At 44.3% G+C, this 15,766-nt stretch overlaps 3 protein-coding genes across 4 annotated transcripts; 1 reads left to right on the plus strand and 2 right to left on the minus strand.

The window, feature by feature from the left end:
- The first annotated feature begins 76 nt into the window (after positions 1–76).
- ergic3 (ERGIC and golgi 3) lies at positions 77–10,059 on the plus strand. 2 transcript variants are annotated; one of them, XM_088423969.1, is made up of 14 exons: positions 77–225; positions 1,401–1,471; positions 2,718–2,805; positions 2,945–3,064; positions 3,223–3,319; positions 3,394–3,559; positions 3,714–3,771; positions 5,458–5,472; positions 6,462–6,493; positions 6,675–6,771; positions 7,921–7,985; positions 8,069–8,205; positions 8,645–8,700; positions 8,780–10,059. In XM_088423969.1, exons 1-14 carry the CDS (start codon positions 138–140, stop codon positions 8,857–8,859), a joined length of 1,170 nt encoding a protein of 389 aa, XP_088280095.1. In that variant the 5' UTR covers positions 77–137; the 3' UTR covers positions 8,860–10,059. The 2 variants fall into 2 exon arrangements, with proteins under 2 accessions (XP_088280095.1, XP_088280096.1); XM_088423970.1 differs by lacking the exon at positions 5,458–5,472.
- romo1 (reactive oxygen species modulator 1) lies at positions 6,813–7,696 on the minus strand. The gene is made up of 3 exons (XM_088423971.1): positions 7,549–7,696; positions 7,146–7,282; positions 6,813–7,044 (listed from the first exon to the last, which is right to left on the minus strand). The coding sequence occupies exons 2-3, from the start codon at positions 7,280–7,282 to the stop codon at positions 6,936–6,938; spliced, it is 246 nt and encodes an 81-aa protein (XP_088280097.1). The 5' UTR covers positions 7,549–7,696; the 3' UTR covers positions 6,813–6,935.
- A 595-nt stretch (positions 10,060–10,654) lies between the features above and the next one.
- On the minus strand, positions 10,655–15,267 carry LOC148419531 (uncharacterized). Its single transcript, XM_088422474.1, has 3 exons — positions 15,119–15,267; positions 13,771–14,230; positions 10,655–12,717 (listed from the first exon to the last, which is right to left on the minus strand). The coding sequence occupies exons 2-3, from the start codon at positions 14,222–14,224 to the stop codon at positions 12,203–12,205; spliced, it is 969 nt and encodes a 322-aa protein (XP_088278600.1). The 5' UTR covers positions 14,225–14,230; positions 15,119–15,267; the 3' UTR covers positions 10,655–12,202.
- Positions 15,268–15,766: the final 499 nt, after the last annotated feature.

Here is a 15,766-nt window from a genome sequence, read left to right on the forward strand (position 1 = left end):
CGTTAAACGCGTCCTTTGCCGATTGGTCCAGGCAAACAACTCCCGCCCCCTATCCCGGAAGTGAAAACCCGAGCACTTGATGTGTATGTTGCGAGTCCAGTGGTCGTGTCGGTGGCGTGTGGCGTCCGCTGGGCAAAATGGACACGTTCAACAAGCTCAAACAGTTTGACGCCTATCCCAAAACGCTGGAGGATTTCCGGGTGAAGACGTGGGGCGGCGCGACCGGTGAGAGGTTTGCCTATGTCGGATAGCGAAGCAGTCAGGTCGGTGCCGCTAGCTGGCTCGGCTAACAACAAGGCTAGCCGGTTCCGCGCGTCCTCGAATGATGAGCAAATCGAACTTGTTACAAGTTTTTGTTTTCAAAGCTGTGTGTTAAAACGCCTTCTCACCTCGGGTCGACATTATTCAACCAGTTTACAAGCGTGTGCTAACGTGTCGTGAAAGCTAACGTTGTGTGAAAGGGGCTATTGGCCGGTCAAGTTAGCATTTCGCCCAGCTTGTTTATGTTCTTCGGTTTTCTGAGCAAATTCCGAAATTCCAACGTGGAATTGTCAGCCACCTAGTAAAACTACAACAGTTCAACAGTACAAAAACAACAGTCCATCAAAGCTGTTGTAAGATGCACTGAAACCACAGTGTGATGGGGAACACACCCTACTAAAGCCGGCCTCACTCAACTATTGATAGTGTGAAAAGGGGTAGTGCTTGTCAAAGCTAGCTTTTTCCTAGTGATGGGTTGATGAGGCGTTATAGTGTATCGGCACAATAACAAACTGTATTGATACCGTGTCACTAAATACTGACACCTGCCGGACTTTAAAATCCCTGCAGGCAACCCACTTGACAGAACTGACTTGCAAGTCGTCTTCAACTTAAAAAAAAGTTATTTTTTTGCTCCCAATTGTTCTTTTGATCTGTTCTTACTGCCCTCTGAATTTAAAACTACTAAGTGTGTGATGAAATTTAAAATGTATTTGACTTCAGAGTAATTTTTTTTCTCTTCTGTGTGAACGGTATAAAATAAGGCAGTATAAAAGGGGCTACAGCCCATCAAAGCAGTCATTTTCTTCCGGTGTAAAAGGTACTGAAACGGCAATGTGATAGGGCTCATTGCGTACTAAAGATGGCCTTCTGCGTGAACGGTATCAAAATAGTGTGACAGTAAGTACAGTGTGAAAGGGGGCGGTGCTTCTAAAAGTCAATCTCTTCCTGTGACATGTTCTGTCAAAGAAAAGTGACAAAAATATACAAGTTGTACAGCGATGTGAAAGGATATTTAATGCAGGCAGTGATCCCGTTTTGTATGAAAGTTCCAACTTTGCTGTATTTCAAAGTTCTCTTATTTTCTCTCAATATCGTTGCCGTTTCCCTTGTAAGATTGTGCGTGTGTTTCTCGACAGTGACAATCATCAGCGGCATCATCATGTTAATCCTCTTCTTTTCTGAGCTGCAGTACTATCTCACCAAAGAGGTGAGTGTGTCATCATTCCTGAACGTCAACAACAGGCATGTCATATTGACTTTCTCGGGGGTAGCAATCATGCTAAAGTGTCCGTTGCTAGTAAACACGCTCAGGTAAACACGTCGCGAGACTGGTTTTGCTGGATTGTGTTCAGACAAAAGGGTTAAAGGCCTGAATACAAAACTGGTCGCCTTCGATACTTTTTTTTTTTTTACTTATTAGTTGTATTTAGGGCTCTGCGAGCACGCAATTTTTTTTTATTTTTTGGGGGGGGTTATTTTGTACGATTGTGATTTTAATCCGAAGGTTGTGTTGATTACCCCAAAAATTAAACATTAAGGCAAAGATAATGTATACTGTTTTAAACTTTGTTTTAATGGAAGCTTCTTTATAGCTTGCGCAAAAATAGCTTGTGTATAACTTTCTAAAATGCCACATTCAGGTAGTTGATGTATATTGTCAACTATTGAGAAAAATCGCGATTTTAAAACGAACTAATGTTATTCATTTATTATTAATATTTGTAATCAGGGCTCTGCGATATAACCCAAAATTAAAATGTAGTGTTTTAATATGTAATTCTGCACAACTATGTTTTTAATCTAAAGATTTGATTGACCATTTTCTTTATTTTTTTTTGACAAAGATAATGTATTCTGATTTAAAATGAGTTTCAACTTAATCTTATAGCTTGTGCAAAAAATTGCTTGTGTCTAATTTGCCCGAATGCCACATTTAGGCAGTTGAGAACTATTGTAAATATTGCAATACTGCAAATATTGGTTTTGTGCCAGAAGTAAAAAAAAAACAAAAAAAACTGGACACCCCCAAGTATAAATGGAATTTGCCTCTCGTCATACTAGAAGTACAAGGTTTGCAAAAGAAGCAAGGAAAGAAAAAGAAGTTAATCGCTGTTAATAGTTTGACATAAAACATAACATTGTTTTATACGCGCTACATCTTGTTCCTTAGTTTCTGATTGTGATGGAAGCGTCAAAACGAGTTGGTTAAGTTTAAATAATAAACAGGGTTTAGCCAGGGACAATCATAAAAGTATGTGACGAAATTGGCAAGACTTGAAAGGAAGTCCCAGCCCATTTGAATTTTTTAGGAAGAAGAAAAAGGACCAATTAATGTGCAAACAAATTTTCAAAATGCAATTTGTTTCCTCACAGCGCGTTTGGATAGGTGTCAATTACCTGCGGATTTTAAATAATTCCCCAAAAGTAACAGTCTTTTTTGGGTTTCCCCATAGGTGCATCCCGAACTATACGTGGACACGTCCCGAGGAGACAAGTTGAAGATCAACATCGACGTGGTCTTTCCTCACATGCCCTGCGCCTGTGAGTTACTTTTCCAGCGTGACCTTAAATATCCATCTTCTAGAGTCACTTACCACTGACAATTCCAAATGTTTTGCGAGCATATTGACAATGAAGTCAGGCTCGGCGTTGACACCAAGCCCCGCCCCTTTCCTGTCAGATCTCAGCATCGACGCCATGGACGTGGCGGGCGAGCAGCAGCTGGACGTGGAGCACAACCTCTTCAAGCAGCGGCTGGACAAACACCTCAAAGCTGTCACGGAAGAGGCGGAGAAACATGGTAAGATGTTCCATGCCGACATTAAAAATAAAGCGTTTTTTGGATGACTTGAGCCCTGTGGCTTTTAGTCCGATGCGCCTCATATTTCGGGAATTTCGGTAGTTTGAAAAATACTGTTTCGTGATGTTCCGTAAATAAGTCCGACCGTTTTTGTGCAGAGCTTGGGAAAGCCGATGACGGGCAAGCGTTTGACCCCAGCACGCTGGACCCCAATCGCTGCGAGAGCTGCTACGGCGCGGAGACGGAGGAACTCCGGTAAGAAAGATTGACATCACGCCAGAATTTTGGGACCGCTTTCATAAAGGAAGAAAACGGCGACTTGCGCGCAGGTGCTGCAATACCTGCGACGACGTGCGCGAGGCGTACCGGCGGCGAGGCTGGGCCTTCAAGAACGCCGACACCATCGAGCAGTGCAAGCGAGAGGGCTTCACGCAGAAGATGCAGGAGCAGAAGAACGAGGGCTGCCAAGTCTACGGCGTTCTGGAGGTCAACAAGGTACGCGTGCGCCGTCAAATGAGAGCCTGTACTTCAGTGTCTGGACTGTAAAGACATTTAATTGTGTCTCTAAGATTGAATGCAAATTGAAATGGTGTAACGGGTGAAATCTAAAACATGAATTTTCACGCCAAATTTCCACTTTGGCTTTCAGGTGGCGGGAAACTTCCACTTTGCTCCGGGAAAAAGTTTCCAGCAGTCACACGTGCACGGTAAGCGCGGCGCTTGGCCTTGGCTACCGATGAACTCCATGACTTGTCAGAGGTTTCTGAACATTCGACCAGTTTTCTGCATGGCGACAGGCTCCGCAGGTTAAGTGCAGCTTCTGTCATCAAGCGGAACTGATTGAAATTCTTCTGCCTGTCACGAGGCGTACTTGGCTGCCCTACATAGATCAACTCAAATCCAGTCATTGGCAAGGTTTCTATGTGAGAGGAGCTAGAACATTCCGTTTTCAAGATTCATTTGCTTCACTTCACATCTGTTCAGAAACTTTTGACAGTTCTGCATCCACTACCCCCCTCCCCCAAAGGTCTACAGCATCGCATACTACACCCCTTCACCCATCCATCCATGCATTCATCGTTCATAGCGCTTCAAATCCAATCTAACCTGACTTTGTTGTCACTCTCGAATATTTTTAGAATCGATCATTCTAGCGATTATTTAATTGCTTAATCAAGTAATCGGGGAAAATTTTGTGTTAAAGTGTACTCCAAGAAAACAAAAATCTTCCCCCAAATACTGTTTATTAATCAATAACTTGTTACGGGATCAGACATCGTTTTCCAAAATAAAAGCAGATATTTGCAAATGTCTTATTCTGATTTGAACAAAAAGAATCTGTCTGCTTTCATTAAAGACTACTGAAATCAGAACAATTACTGCTGAGGGACTGAAATTGGAAGATTTGGATCATTTTAAGTTAAAGAATAGCTCTAAATGATTACCCCATTCATATTAATCATAAAACATTTCAAGTTTTTCATTGACCGAAAAAAATTCTCTTTTTTTTTTTTTTTTTTACTTTACAAAATCATCTTATGGGCCAGATTCAACCGGTTTGCGGGCCAGAACCGGCCCGCGGACCATATGTTTGACACCCTTACTCTAGAGAAACGTATAATTGAAATTATGGATATCAAACTTCCACTATTAGACACGAGTTTCACATTGAAAATATTTCCTCTTGGCGCTCCTGTCATCATTTCATTTGTGCAGGAAATTAAGAAAAAGCTCAAAGCACCGCAAGCATTTGATTTGATTTACAAAACTCGAGCCTTCTTTTCACATTATTCCTCAAGTCGAAACGGTGGCTTTGTTTTCTTTGTTTTTAATTTTCCTGCACGGAACACGCTAACTCATTTTGTTTGTGACATCTCGGTGCTCTGCAGCGGAGACGAGAGACGAGAAGCACTCAATTAACATCAGTCTTCATCTTCTCTTTTGGAATCTTTTGAAGCTGGGGCTGCACGGTCACATTGCAAAGCAGAGGGGTCAAAGGTCATAGGGTTTTCCGCCCAGGCAATCTGCCGCAGATGAGTGCGGTGCAGCCCCAGCGAGCATATGACGTACGGCAGGGGTCCCCCACCTTTTTTTTTTTTTGTGGACCGCTGACTGCTCTGAACTGAAGCCGCACCGTCCTTTCTCACTACAAATTGTAATATCAACAGCGGCCAGAGGCGGCGCCAAAAACCAAAGCTCAAGCAAAGCAAAGCACAACGAACTCCTGACGTAATGAACAGTTAAAAGGATAAACTCGATCAGTTCCAAAACATCTTTATTTCGGGTGCGGCCCGGTACCAGTTGATCCACGGACCGGCGGTTGGGGACCTCCGGTGTACGGTGTATTGTCTCCCCAAAAATCATATGGTGTTTCTTCTCTCTTCTTTCTGCAGTGCACTCTGTGGAAAGTAAGTCCCATCGTTTCTTTGCTGACTTTTTTTGTTTTGTTTTTCAGTCTAATTCCATCATGAGATGACCGTTTATGTTACAAGTGCTGCTTGCTACTAACGCTGTCTGATTGATGCTCATTTCAACCACTTTGACTCTTGGGAGGGCTTTTTAGTCGAGCTTTCTATAAAACATGAACAAAAACATTCAGGCAGCGTGAGTTGGGGGCCCTTATTTTATCTAACCGTATTTATCTCGTCAATTTTTCGAATGGGTCACCTTTATATGTGAGACATTAGAACTAGAACTTGAATTTCTGCACAAATTTTAATGCTATAGAATGTGTCAAAATGTCAATGTGATAATTGATCAATTGCCAACACATAGCAATCGCAAAAGCAGTAACTGTTAATTTTGGAAGTTTGCTGTAGAAAACGTCTTATTCTTTTGGTATGCTGTGTCAGTGGTTTGACATTTTAACAGGGTTTCTGTATGTATTGGCAAATCTAATAGAATGTTTTTTTTGACGAGTGTCACAGGGACAGTAAAGCTCTCGTTTCAAATTAAGAAAAAATTAATTAGAACATGAAGCAACTTATTAGTGGTGCAATTTTCTGGCAGACAAGCCAGAAATAACAATTTATCTTCTGGAGTATCTGAATTAAATGGGCCTAGAGACACCACTTAAAATGCATGTATTATCAGAGATATTAGATTGCACGGCACTCAAGTTTTTTTTTTTTTTTTAATCCAGTCAAGAAAACAACCTTGTACTACAATCCTATTGGCCTATATTTCTTCCACTTTTCCTTTCGTCCGAGCCACTGCAAGAAAACCAAAGCTAGCATCTGCACCACATGTGCTGTGCTGTTTTTTTATAAGCACCTCCCAGCTAAAGTTACATAGATTCAAAGCTTGATTTGCTTGAAATTTCCCACACAGCTTGAACCCTACAGAAATTGTTTTGCCTCTCCCATTCTCACAGTTTTTTTTTTTTTTTTTTTTGCAGTTCATGACCTGCAGAGTTTTGGACTGGACAACGTAAGTATTGTATTGTTTGAGTTCTTCTAACAAAATATCAATGGTCTCTTGCATCATTATTTTGAAACACTAGCACCAAACTACCATTTCAAACCTAAACAAACAAAAGCAATCCCAACATTGGATACACTTTTGACGAAACTGGCTTACTCATTGTTAAATATAATTACTTTTGATTTAGATCAACATGACGCATTTGATCAAACACCTGTCTTTCGGGGAGGATTACCCCGGCATCGTGAACCCACTGGATGGCACGCAGGTGACGGCGCCGCAAGGTCAGTTGAGCGAGAAGGCAACAACTCCACAAATCACTCTGTGAGGTTAAGTTTGTTGTTTAATGGAAGCCATGACATGGCCGAGCGGACAGAAAGACGCGGCTGCTATTACAAAAAGTCCCATAGGTGTTGTCGGATTGCACGGAGACGATCGGTTGTCCTCCTCAGCAGCGGATGCCCATCCCGATAGCCATGAAGGTCCCGAACGTCCCCCCGCTCTGCATCATGGTCTTGCCCACTCCTCCCATCAGCTCCCGGCCTCGCATGCCAATTCTGCAAAAACAAAAGAACAAATTCGTTTAGATTTTACTCAAGTGCAGTTTGGTTAATGTTGTACTAGTTCATACGGTGAATTGGGTCGAGTTTTACCTTACCTGAGACAGGAGAAAGTGCCAAACATTGCCCCGGCGGCCATGCCCACAGCGAAGCCCATCATGAAGCCCATCTTGACCCGGTCAAAACAGCTGGGCTGGGCCTGACCATGGCCGTAGGGCGCGACAGACACGGGCATCTGAGCCAGCAAGACGGCACATCGATAACATTACGAAACGCTTGCAAAATGTCACTTTACAGCCAATACAACACACTTGGCATTATGGCAGATAATATCTAGCCAGAAATCCCCAAGTGGTTCTGAGGTTTGTAACAGCGTAATATTTGCGTGCTAACTCAATAGCATTAGCGTGCTAACGACACTTATCTTGTGGCCTTGAGAGGAAAACGCGATTCCTGTACTTTTTTTTTTAATTTAGTAGCTACAAATCAAACACTAATTACCTCGAATCAAATGTTTCCAAAGTTGGCCGCTCCCGAATTGAAGATTCCAGGCGTACTTGAGCGCTTCCAATGTTTAAATGTCTTTCTGTCAGACCTCCATAGCCGAAAGCAGGAAGGAGTAGAAAACAGGAAGTGAGGCAACAGAGCAAAAAAGCGTGGAGGGAACTCATACAGCGACACTTAGTGGCGCTTTTTAGTAGTACAACCTTTGCACAAATAATAGGACCCCCATTATTATCAAGTCTCATGCTCGTGTACGCTGTGTACGACCCTGCTTTGGCCATTTGTCTCGGGTCCTTTAATTAGAGAATCAAGTTAGCGTGAAAGTAAATGCTTTTCACATCTGCTCTTGTTTTGTTTCACGTCCCACAGCCTCTATGATGTACCAGTATTTCGTCAAGATTGTCCCCACCATTTACCTGAAAACTGACGGAGAGGTGAGTGCTAAGTTACTTGAAAATTGTCCAATCACTTTGAGCCTGGGTGCAAATGTTCATCTGTATATACGTCTTGTGGGCAGGTTGTAAAAACCAACCAGTTCTCAGTCACCAGACATGAAAAAGTGGCCAACGGCTTGATAGGCGACCAGGGCCTGCCCGGGGTCTTTGTTTTGTACGAGCTCTCGCCCATGATGGTAAAATTCACGGAGAAACACAGGTAGGATTTTCACATGTGTGCTGTAAGTGACAGTATTTGTCTGCAGTTCAGATTTATTTATATATTTTGAGTTGGCACTTCAAATCCTGCATTGCAATAATTTCAGGATATTACGTTATGTAGAAAACTATTTACACCTAAGGGATCTATTGTTAATAACACCAGGTTCCCACGGGGAACCATTTTAGTCCCCAAAAAATGAAAACTTTATGTACTCTATAAGGCACACTGTCAGCTTCGGAGAAAATTGAAGGCTTTTAGGTGCACCTTATAGTGTGGAAAATACGATACCTTTTGGAAACCATAAAAACACAAACAATATGTCATTTATTACGTAAACAAAACAACTACAGGTGAAAAGCAGTGTGCAAATGTTGTAGTGGCGTCACCTGGCTGATTGCTTCATTTTGCGTCTTTAACCTGTCCACGCGTCCTTCAGATCCTTCACCCACTTCCTGACCGGAGTGTGCGCCATCGTGGGAGGCGTCTTCACAGGTGCGTCTCAGACGCCCGCCAGCATTTGAGTTTTTCTGAGGATGAATTGTCACTGGTCCGCTTTTGTCCCCCGCGGCAGTCGCCGGCCTCATCGACTCCCTCATCTACCATTCGGCCCGCGTCATTCAGAAGAAGATCGAGCTGGGCAAGACCTCCTAACTGGGCCGCCTCCCACTGGGCTCTGTGCGCCCCGCCCCGCCCCCGGGGCAGGCAGAGGACTGAGCGTCTTTGCGTCGCCCTGACAAATGGACGGGAATACAGGCAGAGGACGTTGAACATCAGCCAGGTCCTCTGTCTCCCTTTTTGTCGGTTTCCTACGAGCGCAACGCCACCCCCTGCTGGCTCGCCGCCGCCATGGCAGTCAAACTCAGCCAAATGAGCACAGGAGGGCGCGCCATACCACCTGTGGGTTGCCACGGAAACCACGGCATGGCCTGTGGCTGTCCCCTTCTTTTCATCCTTTTGTCCTTTGCCTAACTCTCTTGTCTGTGTCGTTGGCGCTACTTTTCTCATTGGTGTCCTTGCCTTGTCTCTATGGTAGGTCCCGTATTTTGATCTTTTACAATGGCCTCCATCGTTTGTTTACACCCTTTTGCCTTGGTGCCTTGTTTGCAGTCTATGTCAGCCCCCCCCTTTTTTTTTTTTTTTTTTTATTGGTTAGGTCCCTTGTTTTAACCCCCCCCCCTCCCAGTTTTTGATATCTCTCATCTAGGTGTTTGGGTTCAGGCCCCAGGTTGCTCTTTGATCCCGTCCTTTCATTTACATCTTATGTGTCCTTCCTTTGTCTTTTTCCTCCTGTGTTTTTTTTTTGTTTGTTTGTTTTAGCCATTCATCGAAAATCACCGTCCCCATTATGTTCATGTGTGTTGCGTGTGCCCTGGGTTCAAAAAGTAGGAATTGCACATGATTTTTTTCTTATGGCCATGGAAGTGTTAAAGTCAAAATAAGATAGGATGAGTGAATCATACTTGAAGAACCAAGCAAGTAAAAGCGTTATCTTGATTGTTTAATGATCTGGGCTTTTTTTTTTTTTTTATTTCCGGGGGTTCTTAATGATTACTTGGAGTTGTCATGGCCCAGCCCAGTATTTGTCTTTTCCTTTGTCAACCTGAGAAAGTGGGTGTTACCACAGAGGTTCCTCCCTACGCGTCTCCGTACTTGGCGGTCCGTTCAGACAGCGAAGGCCTCCAAAATCTTCTCGCGTGAACAATACATTCACTGGGTGTACATGTAACTTTCTAATCAGGGGTACTGCGAATGCGCTGTTCGAGTGCGTGAATGTGTGAGGGTAAAATGTGTATTTATATTTTGATTGTTCTCAAAACTTTTTTAAATGACGAATAAATGTGAAAGACACCAGCCTCCACCACTGTGTGCATTGAATGCAGAAGAATTAGCCATCTTTTTTTTTTTGTATCCTCTTGAATAGGTTTTGGGTGGAGTCTTTCCGAGCTGCCTTGTGGAGAGAGGTGGTGTGAAATGCGCTTCAGAAATACCTTAATTAAATGTTTTTAACTTGTTTTCTAACGTTGCAAATAGGATTACACATATTTTGCAGTGACGCGTGTGGACCACAAGATGGTGGTGTTGTCCTTCAAACGTCCTGTCGTCCAAGCAGCACAAGCTGGGTAACTTCCCGTTAGTGACGTCAGCAAATTCCTCCAGGGATACTTTTATACTGGAAATGTGTGTCAACTACGTGCGTAAGTGTTTTCACCGTTTTACGTGTGATCCATCTGATAAATCCGTTTTTTTTAATCTCTGTCTCTGAACAATGACTCAATTCGACCATTTTAATCTTATGATCTCATTGACCATTTTAATCATGATGATCTCATCTGTGAGTGTGTATGTGCATAATTTAGGGCACCCTGTGCCTAGAACGACATTTTGTATGCATTAAAAAAATGCATAGAGCCGTTTTAGAAGTCCAGAAAGAAAACTCATGTTTCTTATAAAACATTTATTTGACTCATTCAAAGAGAACATGAATGACGAAATTGACACGAGAGGATGAGGACTGGAGACTAAATACAGAACTGGATAATAATGTCAACAAAACGCCAAGAATCGGCTTCAAACTGTGGAGAAGATTGCATAACATATCTAAGAGTTGACTTTTGTGCTCCTGTGATATTTGAAACTTCCAAGTTTGCTTTTAACTTGTTCACCGTGGTTATTATTCATGTTTATTACGACGAACTTTGAACAGAAAATATCAAGGAGAAAGAACTACCTGAAACTTTTCAAAACCTAGTGGAGGCATTACTGGTTGCTATGGCTACAAGACATCCTGAATGGATGTTCTGTTCCAAAAGTTATTTGGATCTTGAGTTGATTTTAAACTAATTTGTCATAATGTGGCCTTCCTCCTGCTTTATCCCCTCTAAGCATGTCCAAAAACTTTTTCTATTGCTTGCCAGACAGGGATGTCACATTCAACATCTCTTTAAACTTATTTGATGGCAGCCCTATTCTTGTAGGGTCCAGAAATATTTTCTTAGGTTTAGAATTCTTCCTCTGGTCTAGAACCTTAACTAGGGACCAGAAACCATCATTTCTCTGATCCTAAACCTTTTCTTAAGGCCGGGAACCCTACTCTCACTGGACTAAACCATTCTGTCAGGTCCAGAACTTTGTTGAAGCTATTCCCTTTCTAAGGACAGGATCCCTACTCTCTCTGGGCTGAACCATCCTCTCTTATCTAGGACCGAAAATCCCTTACAATCAAGACAGAAATCCTCCCATCTGGACGATAGCTTCCCTATGGTCTAGAACCCAAGAAAAATTCCCAGGCTTTCTGGTCTAGAAACATTCTTTCTGGTCTAGAACCTTAACTGAGAATCTGAAATCCTAGCCTCCCTGGAATTAGACTGTTCTCACTGATCTAGAAGCTTAAACTGAGGATCAGAACCGCTACCCTCTCCGGATTTTCTCTGACCTGAAAACGCAAACCCTCGCCTAGACTAGCATTAACCTTACTTGGAAAAAGTAACCATACTCTGAAAAGAAATTTCAAAAAAAGTTCTCTCCAAGGAGGGACTGAAAATCATCTTGCAAGGACAACCTGGCCTCTGGAATAGAAACCTTCTCAAGATGAGAACCTTTCCTCTAATTCATGAGATGAACCCCTTCTAAATTAGTACCTGTCTCTCATCGAGACAAAGACGCGTTTCTCTCAAGACTTTTAAGTGTCCTGAAGGTTCCCTTCACCCAGGCTAAGCCACTGTTCTTTTTCTCAGGACACACGGCGAACAAAGAACCTTCGCTCCGATCTGGTACCCTTCCCTCTCGATGAGAAAGCTTTCCATCAAAACGAGAAGCTTTCTCTGAGGACGAGTACCTAAAAATGTCAGCCTAGCCGACGGCATCGCCGTCAAAACTCGACAGTCTGTTGGCATCCGAATGTTGGTAAGTTGGGTAGCTAGCTATTCTTGTGTTTGGACTTCCACCAACATTTGAGGACCTGAATGTTAACATTTGAAAAGTCCACAGCGAAGCCTTAAAGTCCGTGGCGTTTGTTTCCAGAGCGGAGGAGTCTCAATCGCGCTTTGAGGTCCTCCTGCTTGGCTCGGAGTCTGTCCCGCTTGGTCCGCAGCCGGTAGCCGTCGTCCTCCAGGTCGCGGATGCAGTCCCTGGCCCTCTTCAAGATCAGCGCCTTGGAGGCCTTGTCGTTGCGGGACACCTCGGGTATGTTGTCGCGAAGGCGCACAAAGCAGTTCTTGAGCTCGTTGCGCCGCTGCCGCTCCATCACGTTGTGAGTCCGACGCCGCTCCTCCTCGTCCTCCGTTTCCGCAGGGTGCCGCGACGACGACGCGTGCCGGTGATGGTACTGGCGGCGGGGGTGCTTGTTGGACGAGGAGGGCGGCGGGGAAGACGGAGGCGGGGCGGCGTAGTTGTGCTGCAGCTGGATGCTAAAGTGGAGGCGGCGCCGGCGAGCGCCGCGCTCTTTCTCGTCCTCCTCGTCCTGTCGGGACGGGCAGTGCCCCACCGTCACCACGTCGATCTCCTCCTCCTCTGCCGGGCGACAAAAAGTAAGAATTTTGATTCATTTTGTGCTCCTCTAGATGGCACTGTTGCTTTCAAAAGTACAAACATACAAGTCCAGGTTCCTATTTTTTCCAATTTGCAATTATTTTGCTAATGGAAGGTCAAAATACCACTTGTAGTAGATAATTGGTTATTTTGGATAGTTAGGGACAGAAATGATAGATTAGGCAAAAAAAAAAAAAATCAGTTACTAAAATAATTGATTTAGTACCAGCCATTTTTAGGCACTCCTTTAGCCAAACTTGGGGAAAAAAAAATATACAAAAACATAGCTGCATGCCTGAACTCTTTTAAAAAAAAAAATACAGATACATATCTGAGATATAATGAATTAATTAAGGCCACCGGTTCGCAGCCTCGTGCATCAACTGCACCGGGATGATTGGGCCACACCCAAAATAATGTTTTGGAACTGATTTAATTTATCCTTCAACAGTTCATTCATTTATGCTTTGTTTGTCTTGAATCTTGGTTTTGGCGCCGCCTCTGGCCGCTGTTGATACTATATTTTGTAGTAAGGAACACACACTTTATTTTTTTCATTTTTTTTTTTTTTTTTTTTTGCTAGAATGTCATATTCATGATATGCCCAAAATTAGTATGTTTGTCGATCCAACAACTTGTGACGGTGGCTAACATGCTAGCTAATGTTAGTTCAGCATGTTACATAGTGCGTTTAGCTCTTTTGCATTTTTGTTTGGTCCACAATGAAAACAGAGGGTCAACCAGTCCGTGGTGATTTAAAAAAAAAAAAAAAAAGTTGGGGGACCCCTGGTGTATACTGTTTAATATTTTAATTGAAGGAATGAAATATTCATGAGTCAAATCTAGCCACTAAACAAACAAGGTCACCACTTCCTGTGTGGTTAATAGTCAGCGATGCCACAGGGCTCTTAAATGAGTCATTAGGAGTTTAAGGATGGAGCACACACTTAGATTGAGCGGTCAATCACCAACTAAGCCCCGCCCACCAACTTGAAAACATCATTCCGTCGCAACGGGGGAGAAGCAGGTTCTCACCGGAGTCGCTGGACGAGTACGGGGACACGTCCCCTCCGGCGGAGCAATAGTCGGACGTGGCCTCGCCCGTCTCCTGGCTCCCCATCATCAGGTTGTGGCAGGCCAGCCCCTCGAAGATGCCGCCGTCGATGTCCCACAGCATCTCCTCCAGACTTTTGTCGGACGCCGGGCACGGCCACAGGCCGTCCTCGCCGCTTTCCTCTTGCCCCCCGCCGTCGTCGTCGTCGTCCGATTGGAAGAAGGCGCAGTTCCAGTTGAGCCGCATGTCGCGGTCCTCCAGGAGGATATCGGACACGAAGCTCAGCTGCTCGCCTTTGGAGAGGCTCGTCTTCATGGGTGGCGAATAAGGGGGCGTGGGCAACGATTGCAGGTCCTTCAAACTTTGGCAGAAGTCCTCGTCCAAGTAGGGGAAGACTTGCGGCAGGCACTCCATGCCTCTTTCCAAAATATACATGGTCTCCTGCAAGTCACAAACCGCCGTTTTACGGCCGCAAATTAGCACGTTATCTTTGCGGCGGCCGCTAATTGAATCCCCCCCCCCCCATGTCTTCTTGTCTGGGGCTCAGTAATTTCACACTTTGGTGAGCAAACGCCACAGCAGCCGGAAAGGACATTTGCACCCATTGACAAGCTACACACACTGCTGTGCCTGCAGGGCGTGGAGGGCATGTCACAATCACATGGCGCTTGGATGTGGAGCATGCTTGAAATGCACAACAAAGCCACACTGTGTGCTGCTGATGCACGGCGCGGAAACATGACACGTGTCTTATCGGTTTCATTCACGTCTTCAAAAAGACACACCGACGCCGATCGGGTCTTAATTACGTCACGCAAACATCATTGGCAAAAACTTTGCGGGGAATGACAGGGTTCGTGTGCAAAGAAGCGGTTTGTTTAAAACCTGCGCTTTTTCCATTTAGCCTACGCATCTTTTATCTCCATTGATTTTCCATTTAAATCGCGTTTACATACAAGGCAACGACGCCGAACTATTCTCGAAAACACTCCACCAAATATGGTGACACACAATTAGCAGAGCGTTGTGTGGTCTTGTGGAAATGTAGAAGCATTTGACAAAAAAGTGGACGATTACGCAAATGCCATGTGGATGGCAAGAAATGCAAAAAATGCGAAATTTTCAAGAAAAAAAAGACAAATTCAATCCACAACATACGCCGATTCCATGTCCAACACATGACTAAAATACAAATGTAGCACATTTACCAAACAGTTCCGTAGTTTTAGAATCATTTAACAGCGACTTTTGAATGTGAACGTTTCCTAACGAGGATTTTTTGCAAAGAATATTCTTGCCTCGTTGAAAGAAAAAAAACCGCGTTTTTACCTGGCACGTTCAAAGGACGAAAGAGTAACAGTTGGAAGGAATGTTCTTCGGAAATCCGTGTGAAAGTCCACGCCGAGAGACCGAGGACTGCGACGTCTTGTCGGGTTACGAGTTATGCCGGGAAGGAGGCGGCGTGGTGCGGAAGTTCTTACAAACCGGCTACTATCTCACTGAGTAGGCGTGGCCAAGGAGCCGTAGTGCCGTTTCATCGACGCGACTCGCCAGTGTCCCTCCGCGACGAAAAAACGCGCCAAAATGTCCATACAGTCCACAATACGAGAGTGCCCGCGCGGCATATTCCTTCTATTACGTCGTAAACCGTCTTATCCGATTAGCCCTGGCGGGAAAACCGGCGTTGAAGGCGTCGCGGTGGAAAATATGGTGCAAGTAGGATCTAGCTCGTCTTGTCAGGCGGAGGGATAAACACGAGGGGCTGGGATTCCAGGAAATAGATGGCGGTAAAATCAGGATACTGACGCACGTGGAAAGAGAGGAGATGCCGGCTGTCGGAAGGATAAATAACCACTAGAGGGAGCTTCGGTTGGTTGGAGGAGAGCTTGCGGACCTGGCCGCCATCTTGAACCGGGAGTCCCCGGTCCTCACCACTGTCTAATTGTGTTGGGAAAAAAAGTCAAATAAATGAGCGAT

This window comes from Hippichthys cyanospilos, chromosome 9 (genome assembly GCF_059441005.1).
Source record: "Hippichthys cyanospilos isolate Australia breed blue-spotted pipefish chromosome 9, RoL_Hcya_1.0, whole genome shotgun sequence".
In the NCBI taxonomy this organism is placed as follows: Eukaryota; Metazoa; Chordata; class Actinopteri; order Syngnathiformes; family Syngnathidae; genus Hippichthys; species Hippichthys cyanospilos.